This window comes from Apium graveolens, chromosome 4, assembly GCF_009905375.1.
Source record: "Apium graveolens cultivar Ventura chromosome 4, ASM990537v1, whole genome shotgun sequence".
NCBI classification, from domain to species: Eukaryota; Viridiplantae; Streptophyta; class Magnoliopsida; order Apiales; family Apiaceae; genus Apium; species Apium graveolens.
This window is the reverse complement of record NC_133650.1, coordinates 179388746-179407620: the sequence shown is the minus strand read 5'-3', so window position 1 is coordinate 179407620 and position 18875 is coordinate 179388746. Positions and strand designations below refer to the sequence as shown.

General features: G+C 36.3%; 1 protein-coding gene across 3 annotated transcripts; it reads left to right on the top strand.

Moving 5' to 3' along the window:
• Positions 1 to 9791: 9791 nt before the first annotated feature.
• On the top strand, positions 9792 to 17869 carry LOC141720454 (uncharacterized). 3 transcript variants are annotated; one of them, XM_074522879.1, is made up of 5 exons: positions 9792 to 9994; positions 10127 to 10290; positions 10641 to 12358; positions 12538 to 12610; positions 17555 to 17869. In XM_074522879.1, exons 1-5 carry the CDS (start codon positions 9883 to 9885, stop codon positions 17705 to 17707), a joined length of 2220 nt encoding a protein of 739 aa, XP_074378980.1. In that variant the 5' UTR covers positions 9792 to 9882; the 3' UTR covers positions 17708 to 17869. The 3 variants fall into 3 exon arrangements, with proteins under 3 accessions (XP_074378980.1, XP_074378979.1, XP_074378981.1); XM_074522878.1 differs by having other exon boundaries at positions 9793 to 9994; positions 10590 to 12358; XM_074522880.1 differs by having other exon boundaries at positions 9793 to 9994; positions 10590 to 12358; positions 12552 to 12610; positions 17555 to 17693.
• The last annotated feature ends 1006 nt before the right edge of the window (positions 17870 to 18875 follow it).

The following is an 18875-nucleotide window of genomic DNA, read 5'->3' as shown; positions in this document are numbered from 1 at the left end:
ACATTGGTGAGTAAGTGTTAATTGAACATAATTAGTCTGAGTCTCTGTGGGAACGAACTAGAAAGTATTCTATATTACTTGTGAACGCGTATACTTGCGTGTATTATTAGCGCGTGTTTTTCGCCCTAACAGCATCACACAATCCATCCTTAGTAAACTCCACTTGAGGAATACCTCTAACCAGTTCTTTCTTGACAAGCTCATTCAAGGTCTTGAAGTTTATATGGGACAGCTTCTTGTGCTAAAGCCAACTTTCATCTTGACTTGCTTTACCGAAAAGAAAAGTTACTGATTCTGTATTTGATGAGTTGAAATCAGCTAAGTACACATTTCCTTTTCTCACTCCAGTGAGAACCACTTTGTTGCTCTTTTTGTTTGTCACAACACAGGCTTCTGAATTGAAAGTAACTGAGTTGCCCTTATCAAAAGCTGGCTGATACTCAATAAATTATGCTTGAGACCATCTACTAGGGCAACTTCTTCAATGATGATATTATCTTTTGAAATCAAGCCATATCCCACAGTATATAACCTTTGCTGTCATCTCCAAAAGTAATACTTGGGCCAGCTCTTTCCTTGAACTCAGTGAGCAGGGTAGAATCTCCAGTCATGTGCCTTGAGCAACCACTATCCAGATACCAAAGATTCTTTCTACTTCCCTGCACACATCAAAATCAAATCAAGTTAATTTTGGTACCCAAGTTTCCTTGGGTCCTGCCTTGTTAGCTTTCTTCTTTGGTTTCTTAGGTTTGATCTCATTTGACTTGGGAATTTCTGATTCATCCTTAGTCATTTGAGTTGGACCTTTAAAACCAGTCATTAGAACAGAATTATCATGCACATTTTGATTAATAGGAAAAGGCATGCTATTTGCAAACATGTTATTCCAGTAAGGCATGCTAAATGGCATTTGAGGCATATTAAATGCAGAATAATTAGGATTAAGTGCAAATGGCATATTAGCAAATTAGGATTCATATTCTGAGTAGACATAGCATTCATAGGCATGGTAGGCATGGCAGCCATGTTGGGAAAAGAAGAGAGTGCAGACATGGAAGTAGGCATAGCAAGTTTGCAATTAACAGACAAGTGATTAACACTACCACACTTAACACAGATTTTTCTTGGTGCAAATTTATCAGGTGTGTAGTTGTTATGTTTGTTAATTCCTACCTTCCCATTTCTATTGTTTTTCTTTTTAGTTTCTGTTTTAACCTCAATCTTTTCTAATATGTCATTCAATTGCTTGATAGTCAAATGACCAACATTAACTTTCTTTTCTTTTCTGGCTTGACTTGATTCTCCTGGAATAAAGTTCTTAGAAACTGATCCATATTTCTCATTCAACTTAGATAGCTTAGCTTTGCTAACTGGTTTACTCACAGCTGACGGATGTGGCTCCTTGTCACTCGACGGATAATCCTTTTGATTATCCGACGGATGATTTTCATCATCCGTCGAGTCCACATCTGTCAGTAATCCTTCAACCAAATTGGACTCAAGCTTCTCTTTAATCTTCTTCCAGGCTGCATCACAAAAGGACTCAATACCTTGAACTTTAGTGATTTGAGCATTAACATCTCTGGATGATTTCCATGCCTTAATCACTCCATGTTCTCGTTCAAGCTGCTTCTTTAAAATCTCTTCTTTCTTCAAGGACTCAGTTAATTCATCCTTGGCAATCTTTCACTCAATTCTTAATTTCTCAAATTCAATAAACTAAGAATCTAGCACATTATTCCTCTCACTTAAAAACAAATTGTTTTCTTTAATTTTAGCATTTTCCTTAGTGAGGGACTTAAGTGTAACACACAAGTGATATAATTCTATGGACATGTCATTTATTGCATCATTACACTCATCTAAAGATAAATGTGCTAGGTTAGTGGTGATTACCTGATTGCTTGAAGAACTTGTTTATGTTTCATCAAATTTTTCCATTAGGGCTAGATTGACATAGCTTGTTTCTTCATCTTCATCCAATCCATCTGCAGCCCAATCATTCTCCTGTGTGATGAAAGCCCTTTCTTTTTGTTTGAGCAACTCAAAGTATTTATGTTTATAATCAACATGCTCAAACTTCTTTTTGATGGAATCATACTTTCTACATTCACTAGCAAAATGACCCGCCAAGCCACATTTGAAACACTTGAATTTTGACTTATCAACCATGTTTTTGTTTGGCTTAGCTGCTCCAAAATTCTTCTTGAATTTGAGCTTGGAAAATCTTCTGGATAAGAATGCTAGATGTTCATCAATATCATCCATGTCATCTTGGCTCAATTGATCTTCATTTTCAGCTACGAGCCCTTTACCCTTGCTTTCACAGACCTTTGATGTAGACTCAACAGCTTCTACCTTCATCTCTTTCTCCTTCTCTAACTCAGCAACCAGTGCTATGTACCCTCCTTTCTTCCTTCCTTTCTCCATCCTCTCATCTTGCTCTATTTCAAGCTCATAGGTTTTCAGGATGCCATACAGTCTTTCCAAGGTGAACTCCTTGTAATCCTGTAAATTTCTCAATGAGACTGTCATATGGCTTCCACTCCTTTGGAAGAGATCTAAGGAACTTGAGGTTAGGGTCTTTTGTTTGATAGACTCTTCCATGCAACTTCAGAGCATTTAGTAGCTTTTGAAATCTACTAAAAATATCAGTGAGAGACTCACTTTCTTCATAGTGGAAATGCTCATATTGCTGAATCAGTAGATGCATCTTGTTCTCCCTTACTTGCTCGGTACCATCACAAATAATCTGGATTGTGTCCCAATCCTCTTTGGCTATTTTACAGTTAATGATATTATCAAACATATCACCATCAACTCCATTGAACAATATATTCATGGCCTTCTTATCATTCCTGACTTGCTCAATATCAGGGTCTGACCATTCATGCCTAAGTTTTGGAACAGATGGCTCATTTCTAGTTGCAGCTCTCATTGGTACATGAGGACCTCTTTCTATGCAGTCCACATAAGCCTCATCTTGGGAAAGAAGATGTGGGTGCATTTTCACCTTCCAGTGGTGATAGTTATCTTTGTCCAAATATGGAATCTTTACTCCAACATCCTTTTTTTTCATCTTGTTGTTTGTTTTGATCTTTATACTCTTTGTTTTTCAAGAGCTTGCTCCGATACCAATTGTTATTCCCTAACAATACAACAAGAATTACAGAAGGGGGGTTGAATGTAATTCTGGCTACTTTTTCAAATTTAAAGAATATTCTAACTTGATAAATATAACAGTGTTTGATTAGCAATGGTGCGGAATAAAAGAGTGATAAAAATCAAAACACTAAGTAATAAAAATACAAGCTTTTAAAACTTTTTGGTGGATTTGAAAGTATCCACCAGATATATATATATATATATTATATATATATATATCAAATTAAGAACTTTGTGAAGCTTTAAATAGCTCATAGCTACTTACAAGTTTGAACAACTAAACTATAGAGAAATGCTTACAGAATATAGCTTGATATGTTTATCTGAAAATAAGCTTTCTTGGTTAATTGTTCTACTTGCTACACTTGGTTTATATATCACCAAGTTTATATGAAAATAAGATAAGATAATAAAACAAAACATATCTAGTCTAACTCCATGCTGCTTCACTACTCTATTCCAGCATCTTTGAATATCTTCATAACTGCATAGAAATGGTAATGCTTCTTTGTTCTAAAATTCCTGCTTAACAGGCTGCCACATTCCTTTTGCAAACACCCAACGCATGTGACTGTGTTGTCACTGTCAACAACTATTTAAATTTGATCATCCGTCAGAACTATGTTTGTCATCCATCGGGAGCTTTGTTGATCATCCGTCGGGAGTCTTGTAGATCATCCGTCGGGAGTCTATCTGCCACTTGACTCTATTTCACTGATACAGAATTACAAGACATCTCATATTTACAATTAATTAACCTATTCTGCATATCAATCTAGTAGTCAACATGACTTACAGAACCCTAAGCAATATACTTGACTAATACATGTTGTTTGCAGAAATGTGCTACAGTACTTATTTGTTACATAAGCTACTCACTCGATGGATGTCAATCTGTCATCCGTCGGGACTATAAAGTTCATCCGTCAGGACTATATTAGATCATCCGTCGAGTGCTACAAAATTCACTAAGTTAAATCTACTAAGGTGTTTTGTTTAACTTATCAACAAGTTCACAATATATTCCTAACATGGTTGCTGAAAGAATGCTCAATTTGGTGCACACTACAGCTTCTATGCAAAGGGCCAAGGATGCCATCACAGCCATGCTACCCAAAGCTAATGATGATGTTGATTATCCATCTGGTGGTTCCGAAGACATATTTGGGGATAAAGATGATGATGATGAAAAAGAAGAGTTTATGGACATAGGGGAGAAGCAGGCCCTAGCTCCAGGTCAAACACTCCACCTTGGGTGTTTTCCAAAGAATGTGATGAGCAACATTTCAAGTCTACTCTCTTTCATATCATTCAAAAAACTCAGACAGCTCTTCAAGCTACAACCAATGCCAACACCAAGAAGCTTCTTCAAGAACATCTCAATTCTCTTCTACTGCACCAAATTCAATCTCTTCAATACAATCTGGATGTCACTGCAATTAAAACAGAAATTGATCAAGTCAAGAAGGATATGTCTGAGAGACTGGATGCTAAGTTTCCCAACACAATCATGCTTGACATCAACAGACAACTAAGGAAAAATATTTATCTAGCCATCAAGGTGGACTTCTTGGATACAAGACTCAAAACACTGGAAGCATCCATAACTGCAATCCATCTACATCAGGCTCAACAGACTCAACTTCTTCATAAACTGGTGGCTGCACAAACTCCTTCCTCCACTCAACTTGATGCTAACAAAAAGGGGGAGAAAGACTCTATTGTTCCAGTTAGCCAAGGGGAGCCAACAAGTGAGGGGGAGAAAGTGCTAGACATACAAATCAGCAAGGTGATTGTTCCTGCAATTACTTTCTCAAAGCCACCAGCTTTGGACAACATTGATCTAATCAAGTTAGCAGCTGCCAAGTTGGAGTCAAATGAACAGTTCAAACAAATTGATGTAGCAGCTGTTGAACAAGAACTAGATGCACAGTGGAAGAAGCTTGGTGAAAACATCAAGGAGAAGTTTGGACAAATTGAGAAGCAAGACAAGGTCTTTTCTCACAGCTCCAATTTAAGACAAATTTCAGTGAATGAAATGAGTCTGGGTAATATGGAAAAGGGCCAACCTTCATGTATAAAGTCTCCAAAAGCCAACTTGGTTTTGAAGCCCAAAAGAAATTATCCAAAGTCATCTGACATGAACCCTTTGGATCTTATGTTTGAGACTCCAAGGCCAGATGAGAAGAAGCTGTTGGCAATGTCCATTACATTCTTCAAGGATCCAACTGACTCTGTACTAAAGAGAATAATTGCTAAGATCTATAGGTTTGGGAAAGAAATCTGTGTGGTGGCTGGACACCCTCAGTTTGTAGAAGCTAAGAAGGAAGAAAATGAGAGAATTAAACAAGAAAAGAAGCAAGCTGCTTTAGATGCTAAGAAGCTCAAATAGAAGAAAAAGCAAGCAGCTATAGTAGCCAAGCTCTAAGCTATGAAAAATGTAACTGAGATTTCTGAGAAGCAACATGTGATAGCTAAAGCTCAGGATCAGAAAATGCACAAGGAACTTAACAGACAAAGAAGCCAAGATACAAAGTCAGGATAAAAAAAGACTGGACTTCAATGATGATGAGATGGAAGATTATATTCCCAACCAGTCTACATCTATAACTCAAACATCCAAGCCCTCAGTGGTGCATGAAGAATTTAAGGTGGATCCTACAAGGAATTATCATGATGAGCCAATAGTTCCCAAAGATGAGCTAGTAGATTGGGATAACTTGCCTCTTCCTGAGCTCAATTTACCAATCTTCAACAATAAAAAGAAGACAGAGACAAGAGCAATCAAGAAGGTCAAGCTTGTGAGACTCAAAACCAAAACCTTAACCAAAACTCAACCAACTATCAACAAGGGAGATCTTCTATATACCAGTACATCAAGGAATTTTCAGATATAAATCTCTACATGGATGAGCTAGAAGAAGTAAGAGCACTTGATTCTCACAGAAATCTCCCTGAAAGACTGGTGTTTAAATACAAGGGTGGGAAAAAGATAATATGGCCCCTTCACAGGATTCTTTAAGAGAGCTGTTCTGTTTTGATAAAGATCTTCTCATATTTCAAGAAATATTTTGGATTTAATGTGACTGCCAAGAGAATGATTCTAAAGAAGATAGAAGGACTAAGGAGCAGAATAGCCTCAGATGCACTCCCAAAGACTCTATCAATTCCCTTCACAGGAAATAAAGTGCACTTGAGGCTTACTGGCTGATGGAATTCATGGATGAAAAAGGTGTTAGGAGATTCTTCAGACTGGATGACCAATTGAGAATCTCAAGTAATGAGACTCTATTGGAAATGCAAGAAAAGTCGGATCTATCAAATACTGAAGAACTTGAATTTCACAGACAACTCCAAAATCAAATAGAAGAAAACAACAGGAAGCTTGGGAAGAAATCAAGACAATCAAGGAGATATATCACATCTGCTCAGACTAGAGGAGCACCTTGAAAATGATTGTGAGAACTCTTTGTACACTTTACTTTGTTCAATTTTCAAATAAACTATAGCACTTACTAGTTTTATCTACCATAATTCAATCTGTACATTTAGGGTGTTTTATTATCATCAAGTTTCTCTTAATTTATGGCTACAATTCCAGTAGACATAAATTGGGGGAGATTGTTAGGAATATGTTGTGAACTTGATGATAAGTTGAACAAAACACCATAGTAGATTTAACTTAGTATTTTTGTAGCTCTCGACGAATGTTCTACAATAGTCCCGACGGATGGACTTTATAGTCCCGACGGAGGACCACTGAACATCCATCGAGAGTGTAGCTTATGTAGTTATAAGTCTTGTAGCACATGTCTGCAAACACCAATGTATTAGTTGAGTAGATGTTGTAGGATTCTTTAAGTCATGTTGACTACTAGATTGATATGCAGAATAGACTGGCTAATTGTAAATATAAGATGTCTTGTAATTTTGTATAAGTGAAATAGAGTCAAGTGGCAGAAAGGCTCCCGACGGATGATCTACAAAGGCTCCCGACAGATAATCAACAAGGAATCCGACGGTTGACCAACATAGTCCCGACGAATGATCATATTCAAAAAGAGTTGTTGACAGTAACAACACAGTCACATGCGTAGGGTGTTTGCAAATGGAATGTGGCAGCCTAATTGCAGGATTTAGAGAACAAAGAAGCATTACTATTTCTATGCAATTATGAAGATATTCAAAGATGTTGGATAGTGTAATGAAGCAGCATAAAATTAGACTAGAAATAATTTTTGTTTTACTTGTTTGTCTTTTTATCATGTAACTTGGTAGTATATAAACCAAGTGTAGCAAGTAGAACAAATAACTAAGAAAACAAGCCTTATTTTTCGAGAGACAGAAAAGGTTGTATCTATTAAGCATCTCTTTATAATTCTACAAGTTCACTTATAAGCAGCTGTGTGCTATTCAAGCATCATAGAGTTCTCATCTTAATATATATATCTCTGGTGGATAAGTTCAAATCCACCAGAAAGTTTTAAAGCCTTGTGTTTCATTTCTTTGTGTTTGATTTTCATATCTTTATCATTCCGCAATATAGAAAAATCTGCACAGTTATATTATTTATCGTTTGACTTGTTGACATCTCTGAGACTTCTCTATAAGCCATTTTGGACTTCTCAATAAAACATTCTGGGGTTTTCGAATGATTTCTCTATATGACTTGATCTGTGACTTTTAGATATCTTTGACTTAGAACATTTTTCCTAAAACAGATTAATTCAACTCCAAACTTCTTCAACTTTTCTCTGAGGCATGATCTTGTTGATCTTCTTCTAAAGTTTATTCTTAGACTTGAGACTGTTCACAGAAAAATACTCTAGTCTGATCTTTAACATTTTTACAGACTCAAGTAATACAATACAAAATACAGATTTAGACTATCATACAACTAAAACTTAGGGTTGTTAATATGACCTAATCTTGTTATAGTACATGCATGTCTTGCACTAGAATCTCTCCCAATTTATGAGAAGATTGCTTATCACAAATTCATATCTGATAACAAGACTAACCCCAGGTTACAATGAACCATAAAACATTACATAAAATTGATAGAATATAAATACATATTATACTACTATGCTGAGAATAAACTGTATAGAGATCATACCCCTACTCCGAAAAGTTGATAGACTATTTACGTGAAAAACCCGACTTTGTGCACGACGACAAAAAAATTGTGTAATAATTATAAATATAAATAAAATAATAGATACTAACACAATAATAAGATAAATACACAAGACAAACTCGAGCTCATGCTTTTATTCAGACGAGACATGTCCATAATGACGCATTTTATATGCTTTATGTTCTTAAACTTGATTTGATTACATTTTTCTGGTTAACACAAGTCTAATAACTAAAATAACTTGCCCGCAAGGGTTGGCTCAGTTGGTTAAAGAGAGGAAAACTAATCTCTTGGTCACAGGTTCGAATCCCACGGGAGGAGAATTTATGATTATGCCTCCTGAGCCAGAGCCTGTCGCTTAAATGCGGTTTACCTTGGTTCACGTGGTTTGCAGGCTATTACGTGAACCCGTAGTGTTTACCCAGTGCGCACCCGAAGGGTAGCGACTGCGGGTTACCTACGATAAAAAAAATAACTTTTAAAGAAAGGATTTTCTACGATAAAAAAATTAAAATAGCAAAATTAAGTATTTATGTAAATAATTTTATAAGGTAAAAAATTAAGAAAATAAGTTAACGGGGCTATATAATAACAATGAGTTTTTATCCCTATCAATCGAGTTACTATGAAAGGTAAAACTCTTAGACGTCATTTTGTTTAGAAGTTAGTATGGGTTTGGAATCAGGAATCGGGGTTAAGAAGGTATGTGGATGAGAAATGATTCTTGATATTATGTGTTTGGTTCAGTGCTCGAATGAGTCTGTTTAATTTTAAATATGATTGACATCTCAATTTTGAGTTTATAATTATATGTAAATATACATTGTACATTAAAATTAAGTTTCTACACAATTTACAAAAAATATTAATAAAAAGTATACGATTAGTAAAATATAATTTAACCAATTAAATAATAATTTAATATTTTTTAGTAAATTAAATCTTACTAATTGGCATTAAATAAAAATTATTATCATTTTATTGAAAATTAAATAATATATCAAATTTAAAATATATGTACTAAAACTGTATTTAATTGCAAAAATAAAGATGAATAATAAAATGAATATCAAATCTCAGGTATGAGTTTTAGGCTAATAAAAATTATGAACCAAACACCACTTAAATCTATATTTTAAGGTTCAAACTTAAGTATTTTTTGGTTGAGAGAATATTTTTAACGGAATAAGTTTCTTTTTTCACCCAGAAATTTTGTGCAAAAATAGAATATTAATTCCGCTATAGATGTCCACATTTTCTTATAAAAAATGCTTAAATTATGTTATATATGAACAATTTTCCTTTCTCTCCTAATCTTTCCAAAAGTAGAAAAACAAAAGTAGAAATGAAGATTTTGGAGACAAAAATAAAGAAAACTTTTTCCCTTGCCAAATCTGTAGCTGTACCTTTCTTTTCCTTTCTTTCATTTCAGGAACAAGCTCCTTTAAATTTCTTTTCTTTTCTCTCCAAAAAAAGTTTGTAAAACATAGCTCAAGTGAGAGTTGGAAGGAGGGGTAAAAAGGATTACAAGAAGCTACCAGCCTACCACACAGCTTGTCCCGGCGGTGTGTATTAATATGTATGATGTCATCTCCAAACCAAATGCTTCTTCTTCTTCTTCTTGGCTTCCATGGATATGGGGAGTTGAAACTCTTCCTTCTTATAACTCCGACCCCTCTGTTTTAATTAGTATGTTCCCTTTTACTTCATCATTTTCTCCACTTCTTGTTTTGCTTTTTGTGATTGTATTTCTATGTTCTTTTTTTTATGTGTATGGATTTTTGTTATTTTTGATTGTTATTATTATTAATATTGTTGTAGATTTAGTGAAAATGATTCCTGATGATGTGTTGGAGAATGATGCCAAGAATGCCAAGGAATTGGTTTGCTTGAGAATTCTAGAGTGTTTGTCTGGGAAATGTAATGCTGTTGGTTTTGCTCCTTCGGATTGTTGCGAGATTGTGCTTACACAAGTATTGCTCAAGGTACTTGTGTGTTTGTGTGTGTAGTGGTTTTTGATGTTTCTTCTTTTTTTGTTTGATTAAGTAATTTGTGTGTATTGTATGTGTTGGGAGTCTTTAAGACCGAATTGCTAGTTCAGTGAACCTGAGATGTTAAGATGGGATGTTAAGTCGTTTTTTAAAAATAAAAAATCTTGTTTTCCCAAATGCAATTTGAAAAAGGTTGAGATGCTATTTTTTGGTAGATTTAGAAGTTAATGAAAGCAAATAAAAAATCGGAATTTTGCTTAATGTTTGCTTTGTGATTCTGTGTTGACGAATAGCTGAAGTATGTGATTCTGAAAGACGGACATTTACTAAACTCTTCCTTGAAGGAAAGGAGTTGTTTGCTGATTATTTATCGGTCAGATGACGTCACAAAGAGACCACCTGAAGGGAGCAACTGTGATGCTCCTGAGAATCTCAAAGTTAGAGACTTGTCATCTGTGAAGAGGGGCGTGGATGAGTCAGCTTCTGGTAATCAAGGTGTGGTATCTGCTTGTAAGCAAATGGTTGTGTACAATGCTTATCCAAATGTTGATGCTGCCACGAAGCGTAAGCGGGATGTCTTCTGTACCCAGCAGGTTGTGGAAGGTAATGACTTGGCTTCTTTTCCTGAGAAAAGAGATGTTGATGATGTTCCTGGAAGAATTGTTATAGATAGTGGAAGAGATGGGTCAAATGTAGATGAAGAACCTCAGAGGAAATCCTTCAAGGGTAACATCTCTTCTAAGAATGTTGATCATGATTTTGTCACATTGAAGAAGCTTAAAATGAGCTCCACTATCGAGGCTGACCTTTTGCATAATAATATACAAGCTAATGTGGGAAAAATGACTCAAGGTGCTGATAAACTTAAAAGCATTGGTGAACACTGTGCTGAATTGAGAAGTTTTGGTGGTTCACGTCAGGCTGCAACTCAAAAAACAAAATCTTTTGATGCTGCCAAAGGTAAATGTGAGCAGAGTTGCTCGCTAATTTCTCCGAATAGTCTATGCTGTGGCGGAGTCAATGCTACAAGGAAGAGTGATCATCAACGAGAAAATTTAAGTTATGTTGACACCTACCATGATGAAAATGATGATATTTTTGTGAGAGAGAATACAATTACAAATGCTCAACATTTAGACACTCAAGATACCTTGGAAAAATTAAATGGTCAAAAGAAAGAACTCTGTATGATATGTAAGATAGGGGGTCAGTTGTTGGTTTGTAGTTCTGGGACCTGCCGAAGAGTGGTCCATGAAAGATGCTTAGGGGTTGCTCCCACTTTTGATGCAAAAAGGAGGTTTTACTGCCCCTTCTGTGCATATTCCCGAGCAGCTGCCGAATACTCTGATAGCAAGAAGCAATATTGCTTGGCAAAGAAAGCTCTCCTGTCCTTTATTGACAGAGAAAAATATCGGCCGAGGAACTCCAATGTTTTGGGCAGGGAAGATCAGATTCATTCAAAAGAAATTGAAGTTTCAGATAATTCTGCGAGCAGGGTGAATCATGCTCGATCTATAATATATATGAAAGAAAAGCCTTCAGGATCCTTTGATTTGAGCAGTAGGGAAGGAGAAAGAGTTGTAACTGGTGGACAAAATATTGTTGACAAGCGAAATGCAGGAAGGAGTGGCAGGTCAGCATGCTGCCAATCTATAAGAGAACAAGTACAGCAGGTTCCAGAGCTAGATGTCCACAACTGTAAAGTTTATAATTCATTCTGTGGAGGGCGCACAGAACTTTCTGTAGTTGAAAAGCTTCAGGAAGTTTCACAGCAGCCAAATGGTGTGATCCTACTGAAGAATAATGAAGAACAAAAAAAAGCATTACGAGCTGTACGTGATAGTGAAGTTCACAATTCTAATTGCAACAACTTGAAAATTGCCCATGGGAGTGAGCCAATTACTGGAACTAGTAGGGAGCAAGATGTTTCTGATCAGTTACTTGTTTTACCTTGTGAACGTGCAAAACCAGTGCGTCGTGATGTAGAGGGGACTTTAGGAGGAAATGATGACAAGTCTATTGCTTGTCACTCCTTTAGAGTCCAAAAGCAAGAACAGCACTAGTAAGTTTCTTAAACTTGAACATGCTAAACATTTGATTCTACTTTCGAGATTGAGTTGACCTTATAATAATCAGACAGCACTATATTTATTATCCTCTGGAAATTTGTCTCCCTACCATAATTACCCACTTTAGTGGTGCTAGAAGTATTCACAAAGGTTGATACTGCATATTTTGCAGTCCATGTCCATCAGTTCCGCAGTTGAGGAGAAAGAAAGTCCCATGGTCAAATGCTGAGGAAGAGGCACTAAAGGTACTAGCTTTTCTGATAGTCTTTTGATGTATTGTTTTAACATTTGTGAGCATGCGTTGTAAATGTTATTGTCTGAGGAAAAGCTCTAGAGTTTAATACTCATCCCTGCCCCATACTTTAAGATATTTTGACTATCAGATACAATGTTTTCTTTTCTTATATAAATAACTAAGTTTGCGCTAATGCATGGGATTACTATGCGCGCTTTGCTTTGAGACTCGTCTTTTCACATAATAGTCAAAGATCACGATGAAGTTAGGTTTACTGTTAGCGAGAGTTTATAAATGCATGCATTGATGAGAAGCGCTTTGAGTTGCACTAACCTCGTCTCGCTTGCCCAAGGCTACTTAAAAGAGGTGTGTGCCTCACTTGCTAAGGCACAAGGCGGCGATGCCAGCCTCATTAAAGTAAATATAGTTTGACCTATTCAAATACATAAATGTGGGTCGACTGATTTAGGACAGGGGTTAGGGATAGGGTAAACAAGGGTATATGGGCCTATCTCCGCAGAGAATCAACCAAACACACAAAAATCCGCAGATTTTAATTCATCATTCAACTCTATTCAATAAAGAAGGATTACCAGAGTTTATATAGGTAATTAATTACTTGGGAGCCAAGTAATTTCCAAATGAAACTAAGCCCTACAAATATCTACCACCATAACTAATTGAAGCAAACATTCTTCTATTATTCTTCTAGAATCTTCCTAATAAATATACTTAGTATAACTTAACGAGCTAATCAATTATAATTACTTTTAAATCTAAACAATAATGTAAAATATACGCAAAGTGATTTAATTATTCCTTGTTCCGCGTCATTCTCCTCTCCTTTGAAAAAAACCCGACCACAAGTTTTATAGTGAAGAAGACTCCATAATCCTCAACTAGGGCTCCATACGCATTCAGCATGAACTTTTAGAAATAATTGAGATATATCATCAAACTTACTAACTCGATATGCTCAACCAAATCTTTTTTATCTTGAGTTTCTTTTCCAAAAAAAACGTATCAGGCCCCTTTAGAGGCTCAATTTCAAGATGCTTATCATGACCGATTTGTGGCTCTGTGTCAACGTACTTGTCATGCTCCATTCCTGACTCAGCTTCAACTTTCTTTACGACTTCAATTGGCTCTGATTTTAACTCTATAATTCTGCTCTTTCGTAAGGCCTTGAAAACGATAGAATCACAAGTTTGGTGCATTTTTTTCTAGGCCATTAGCGATGTCAAGTTGTACTATTATTTCATATTCATCATCCAATTTTGCAATCTATCTCATCGTACCATAGACATTCTTCATAATATTTGAAGTAATAGGATGATATAGATGCATTTACTGGGAAGTATTATAAAAGGAGGGGGAAGTCAACATAGTAATGGGAAGGTGATCAAATTAATAAACATAGTAATGGGAAGGAGATCAATTTAATAAAGGCAATAAATTACTAGGAGTATTAGCATCCAGACTTATTAGTTATTTCCTGTTTTGTTTTATTCTGTTTTCCAAATAATTATCCTATAATTTAGGATCTGTGTTTCCTGCTTTACGCAACCTATATGTAGCCTATATAAAGGCCTTTAGAGAGGAATAAGAAATTAAGTTTTATTCTCTGGAAATTAAGTCTCAAAAAGGGGCTCTGTCAAGGACGAGTCTTGCTGAGAACAATTCACCATAGCTTCATATAAGAATTCTCTCGTATCCAGACCTGTGACTAGATCCTACGCTCAGGCACATAACATCTTGATATCAGAGCCGTCCGTCATGGGTGATGCGGAAAGTTTAGCGAGTAAACTAGATGTGTTTATGGAACAAATGGCTACCCTTACGCGGCGCAGACACCGATTCGGCTATCAGGAATAGCAGATGGCAGAGTTATCAATATCGGTTAAAGGGAAAGGGAAAGATGTTGATAAAGACAGCGGGGGAGAGCAACACAGCAGAATTCATGGCAGTAGAGGAAGTTCAGGTAATAGAAATCCGAATGATTCACAGTCATGAGGTTTTATGGTACCTCGATACTCTAAGATGGAATTTCCTACGTTTGATGGCCTTTGGGATGGCCAAAAAGATGTGAATTTTTTTTTATCAACCAAAAGATTGCTGAAGAAAATAAGGTGGGACTACTTTCCTTCCACTTATTAGGTGAGGCACAACTTGGGTTTGATCAAATTGAACAGGAGGAGACAGATATGAACTGGGAGAGATTTAAAGAATGTTGTCATGTGCGATTCGGGCCCCCTATGAGTAGTAATCCTCTTGACGAGTTGGCTAATTTCAAACAAAGTGGATCTGTTTAAGATTATCAACGCCAACTTCCAGTCCTTGTTGGCCAGAACTTCAGATCTTAACCCGCGTCAACAAGTAAATCTTTTTATTGCTGGTTTAAGAGAGGAGTTGAGAATTGATATTGAGTTACAACAACCAGGGAATCTTGTTATTGCTATGAATATGGCTCGAGCATTAGAAAGGAAGCAATTAGTGTCACACGGAACCTTAACCTCGCGTGTCAATGGAAGCCGGTCCACTCCTAAATCCAACAATAATGAATCTATTTTCTCATCTATCAAGAATGCAAACACCAAAAGTGGGGAACAATTCCGGAAGCCTAATAGCAATTGCAATCGAACGAACACTTCAACACCTTTTGTCAAGAGGCTAACACGAGCAGAGATGGCAGAAGGAAGGGCTAAGGGACTGTGCTATAATTGTGATGAATCCTATAAACAAGGGCACAAATGCAAAAGGTTGTTCTGGATTGAGGTTCCCTATGATGATAGTGAATCAGAAGAAGAGAAAGCTAGTGACCTTGAGATCTCTTTGAATGCCATCAGAGGAACACGAAATTCGCCCACTATGCAGCTATTGGCAGAAGTACGTGGTGTTACGGTTTCTGTGTTGGTCGATTCGAGAAGCACACATAACTTTCTGCGTGAGGGCTTACTTCCAAGCTTGGGTCTAGAAATCTGGAAAAAACCAGGATTACAAGTTTGTGTGGCGAATGGAGAACGCGTACCAAGCATGGGAATCTGCAAGTCAGTATCTCTTCAAGTTTTGAATGACATCTTTCAAGCTGATTTTTATACCATTCCTTTAGAAGGGTTTGATGTGGTGCTGGGAGTAAAATGGTTATGCACCCTTGGACCAATTTTGTGGGACTTTAGTTCTTTGACTATGAAATTTGTTCTTAACGGAAAGAAGGTCATGTGGCATGGACAACCCCCTTTAGCGGAGGCACGACTCAGTTTGATGCAAACACGGAATTTGAATATGACAATATTAGATAATTTATTGGCAGAATATGCTGACTTATTCCTAGAGCCTTCAAGTTTACCTCCAAGCCGCGAGAGTGATCACCGCATACATTTGTTACCTGGGAAAAGACCTATTGTTGTCCGGCCTTATAGATACCCTCATTTTCAAAAAGATGAAATTGAGAAACAATGTGAACAGATGCTAAAACAAGGAATTATCCAGCCAAGTAAATCTCCATTCTCTTCCCCGGTACTTTTAGTCAAGAAACAAGATGGCTCATGGCGTTTCTGTGTGGACTATCGTAAACTTAATGCCAACACTAGTAAAGATAAATTTCCAATACCAACAGTGGATGAGTTGTTGGACGAACTTCATGGAGCGCAATATTTTACAAAGTTGGATTTAAAAGCAGGATTTCACCAAATCAGAATGGCGCCATCAGATAGGGAAACGACAGCTTTTAGAACCCACCATGGGCACTTCGAGTTTCTGGTCATGCTATTTGGGGTTACCAACGGCCCTTCAACTTTTTAGAGTTTAATGAACGAAGTTTTTCGACCTCATTTACGTAAGTTTGTCTTGGTTTTCTTTGATGACATTAATTTATAGCAAAACATGGGTTCAACATATGCAACATGTGAAATTAGTTTTTTGAACTCTTGCGCTCTAATGTGTTGTTTTTAAAGAAATCTAAGTGTTCCTTTGGCGAGTCAAATGTAAATTATCTGGGACATTATTCACGAAGAGGGAGTTGAAGTAGATACAACAAAAATCAAGGCCATCACAGATTGGCCAACACCTCAATCAACTAAGGCTTTACGGGGTTTTCTAGGGCTGGCCGGTTATTACAGGAAATTCATCAAAGATTACGGACTAATCAACGGGGTAATGTAAAGATTACGGGGTAATGTAAAGATTACGGTTATTATCTTTACGGGGTAAGATAAAGATAATGTTTAGGTTGGATTGGATCGTTTACAGAAGGATGACCATGTCTGGCATAAATAATTGGAGTCAGAGGCCTTTCCTGATGATCTTTCTTTCATATTAAGGCTTGTTGTTCATTTAAGAGCCATCGATGCCGATCATATCTGTTGTATTCTTTCTAAGGTCTGCTATTTGATAAACTTGAGTTCAGAATTAGTTATGTTTTTCAGAAGTTAGTTCATGATGTGATGCATAAGTAGTAATGGACATTTTTCTGTCCAACTCTCCCTCGCTATATGTATTTTCTACATAAAGAACCGTCTCTTTCCTGATCTTTTCTCTCTCCTCTCCGCTAATGGAAGTAAGAAAACAATAGGATACTGTATTAAAAATCATGCAATTGGGATTCAGGAGCATACTCTAGCATGAAGACTTTAAAGCATTCTTGTATTACTACTATGCTTCTGTCGCAGTACTGTTTTCTCCCAGACACCTTTGCTCAAATTTAGGGGGCACCATCACTGCACCTCTTGGAATGTTCTTAACTGGTAGGTTTTCTTAAGGTTCGTCCACTTAGCCAACTGCATGAAGTAGCCACAGAAGCATTGGGAACTACCACATGATATATGGACACATCACTGTTAGAAAATAGGTTCTGTTCAGTTTTTTCTAGTATATAAAGAATTGTTTTGTTGACCATTTATTTTCCTGTCACTGTTCACTAAGATACACTTTACCAATTACTATTTCATTGTTTCAGGAAGGAGTAAGGAGATTTGTGAGTAATCACGACAGAAATATGCCTTGGAAGAAAATCTTAGAATTTGGAGCTGAAATATTTGAAAAACATCGTACAGCTATAGACCTGAAAGATAAATGGAGGAATATATGCAAAGGATCTCCAAAAGTATGAAATAACCTAGTACGAGTTTAGTTTTACTTTGTTTTCATCTATCTCATAATAGGTTCCTCATCTACTAATTGTATGCTTTGTTTGCTTTTGGCTTATACATGTTTAGCGTACTATTGATCAAATAGTTGATCCATGGAATATAGTGTTTTAATTCTCAAATTTTCAGTGGAGTGGAGATCCATTTTGTGTGATCTAAATTGGTTTATGCAGATATGTACTCATAATATATATTAAAATTGAAGCTGTTCTTAAAAAAAATATCCAAGTAAATGTTTATAATATTCAGGAATGGATATGATTTAGCTGAATGCAAATAGAAGTATATATATAAAATAATTTTTATTTAGTTTAGAGTGAAAATGTAATGAACACGTATCGTTTACAGCTATTTTATTAAACAAAACAAATTTATCCCGCGATATGGAAGCAATTAATCAGGTGGGAGTGCAACGAAATTTGTATAATTATATTTTAGTATTTGGCAAATGTCTATGATTCTAAACTTTGTACAAAAATATGATGGGAGAGAGAGAGAGAGAGACAGTGTGAGAGAGAGCATGGGAAAAAAGTGGAAGGGGGGAGTATAGTGTGAAGTGGAAATCCCGGGATTCAGGTACTGAATGACTGGAAAACATGTGAAAGTTAGACGATCGAGCTCGTGAAACTCTAAATTGATGTGAGGTGCCTGGCTCTCTCCACTATTTACTCATCACTGTATTTACTCTTCCTCCACCACATTCTTCATCAAATCTGCTACACTTGTACCTCCATGATTCAATATCTTTGGAATCAGAATATTTTATTCATTCATCCCGATTCATCATAGACTCTCCATTTTGCACCGACAAAAAAAATTATTGATTTAACGACAGTATCTATTAATCCAACATTTATTTATTGAGTGGAAGTTTGTTAAACATCACAACTACTCCAGTCTAGTAGCAAAGAATCCAAGGAAAGGAAGCACAATCATACAAGTATACAATTGTTCTTCAACTAGTCAAACTGGCTTCACATTCTTCTCACCACCTACTCTTTAATGCATTCACTTAACCATCTAATAACACTACTAGTAGGATTTCACTTTACTTTCTTGTTTGATTACAACAAATGGAATTTTATATATGCAAATGTACATTGTAACAACTGAATCAAGTCTAGATGGGCT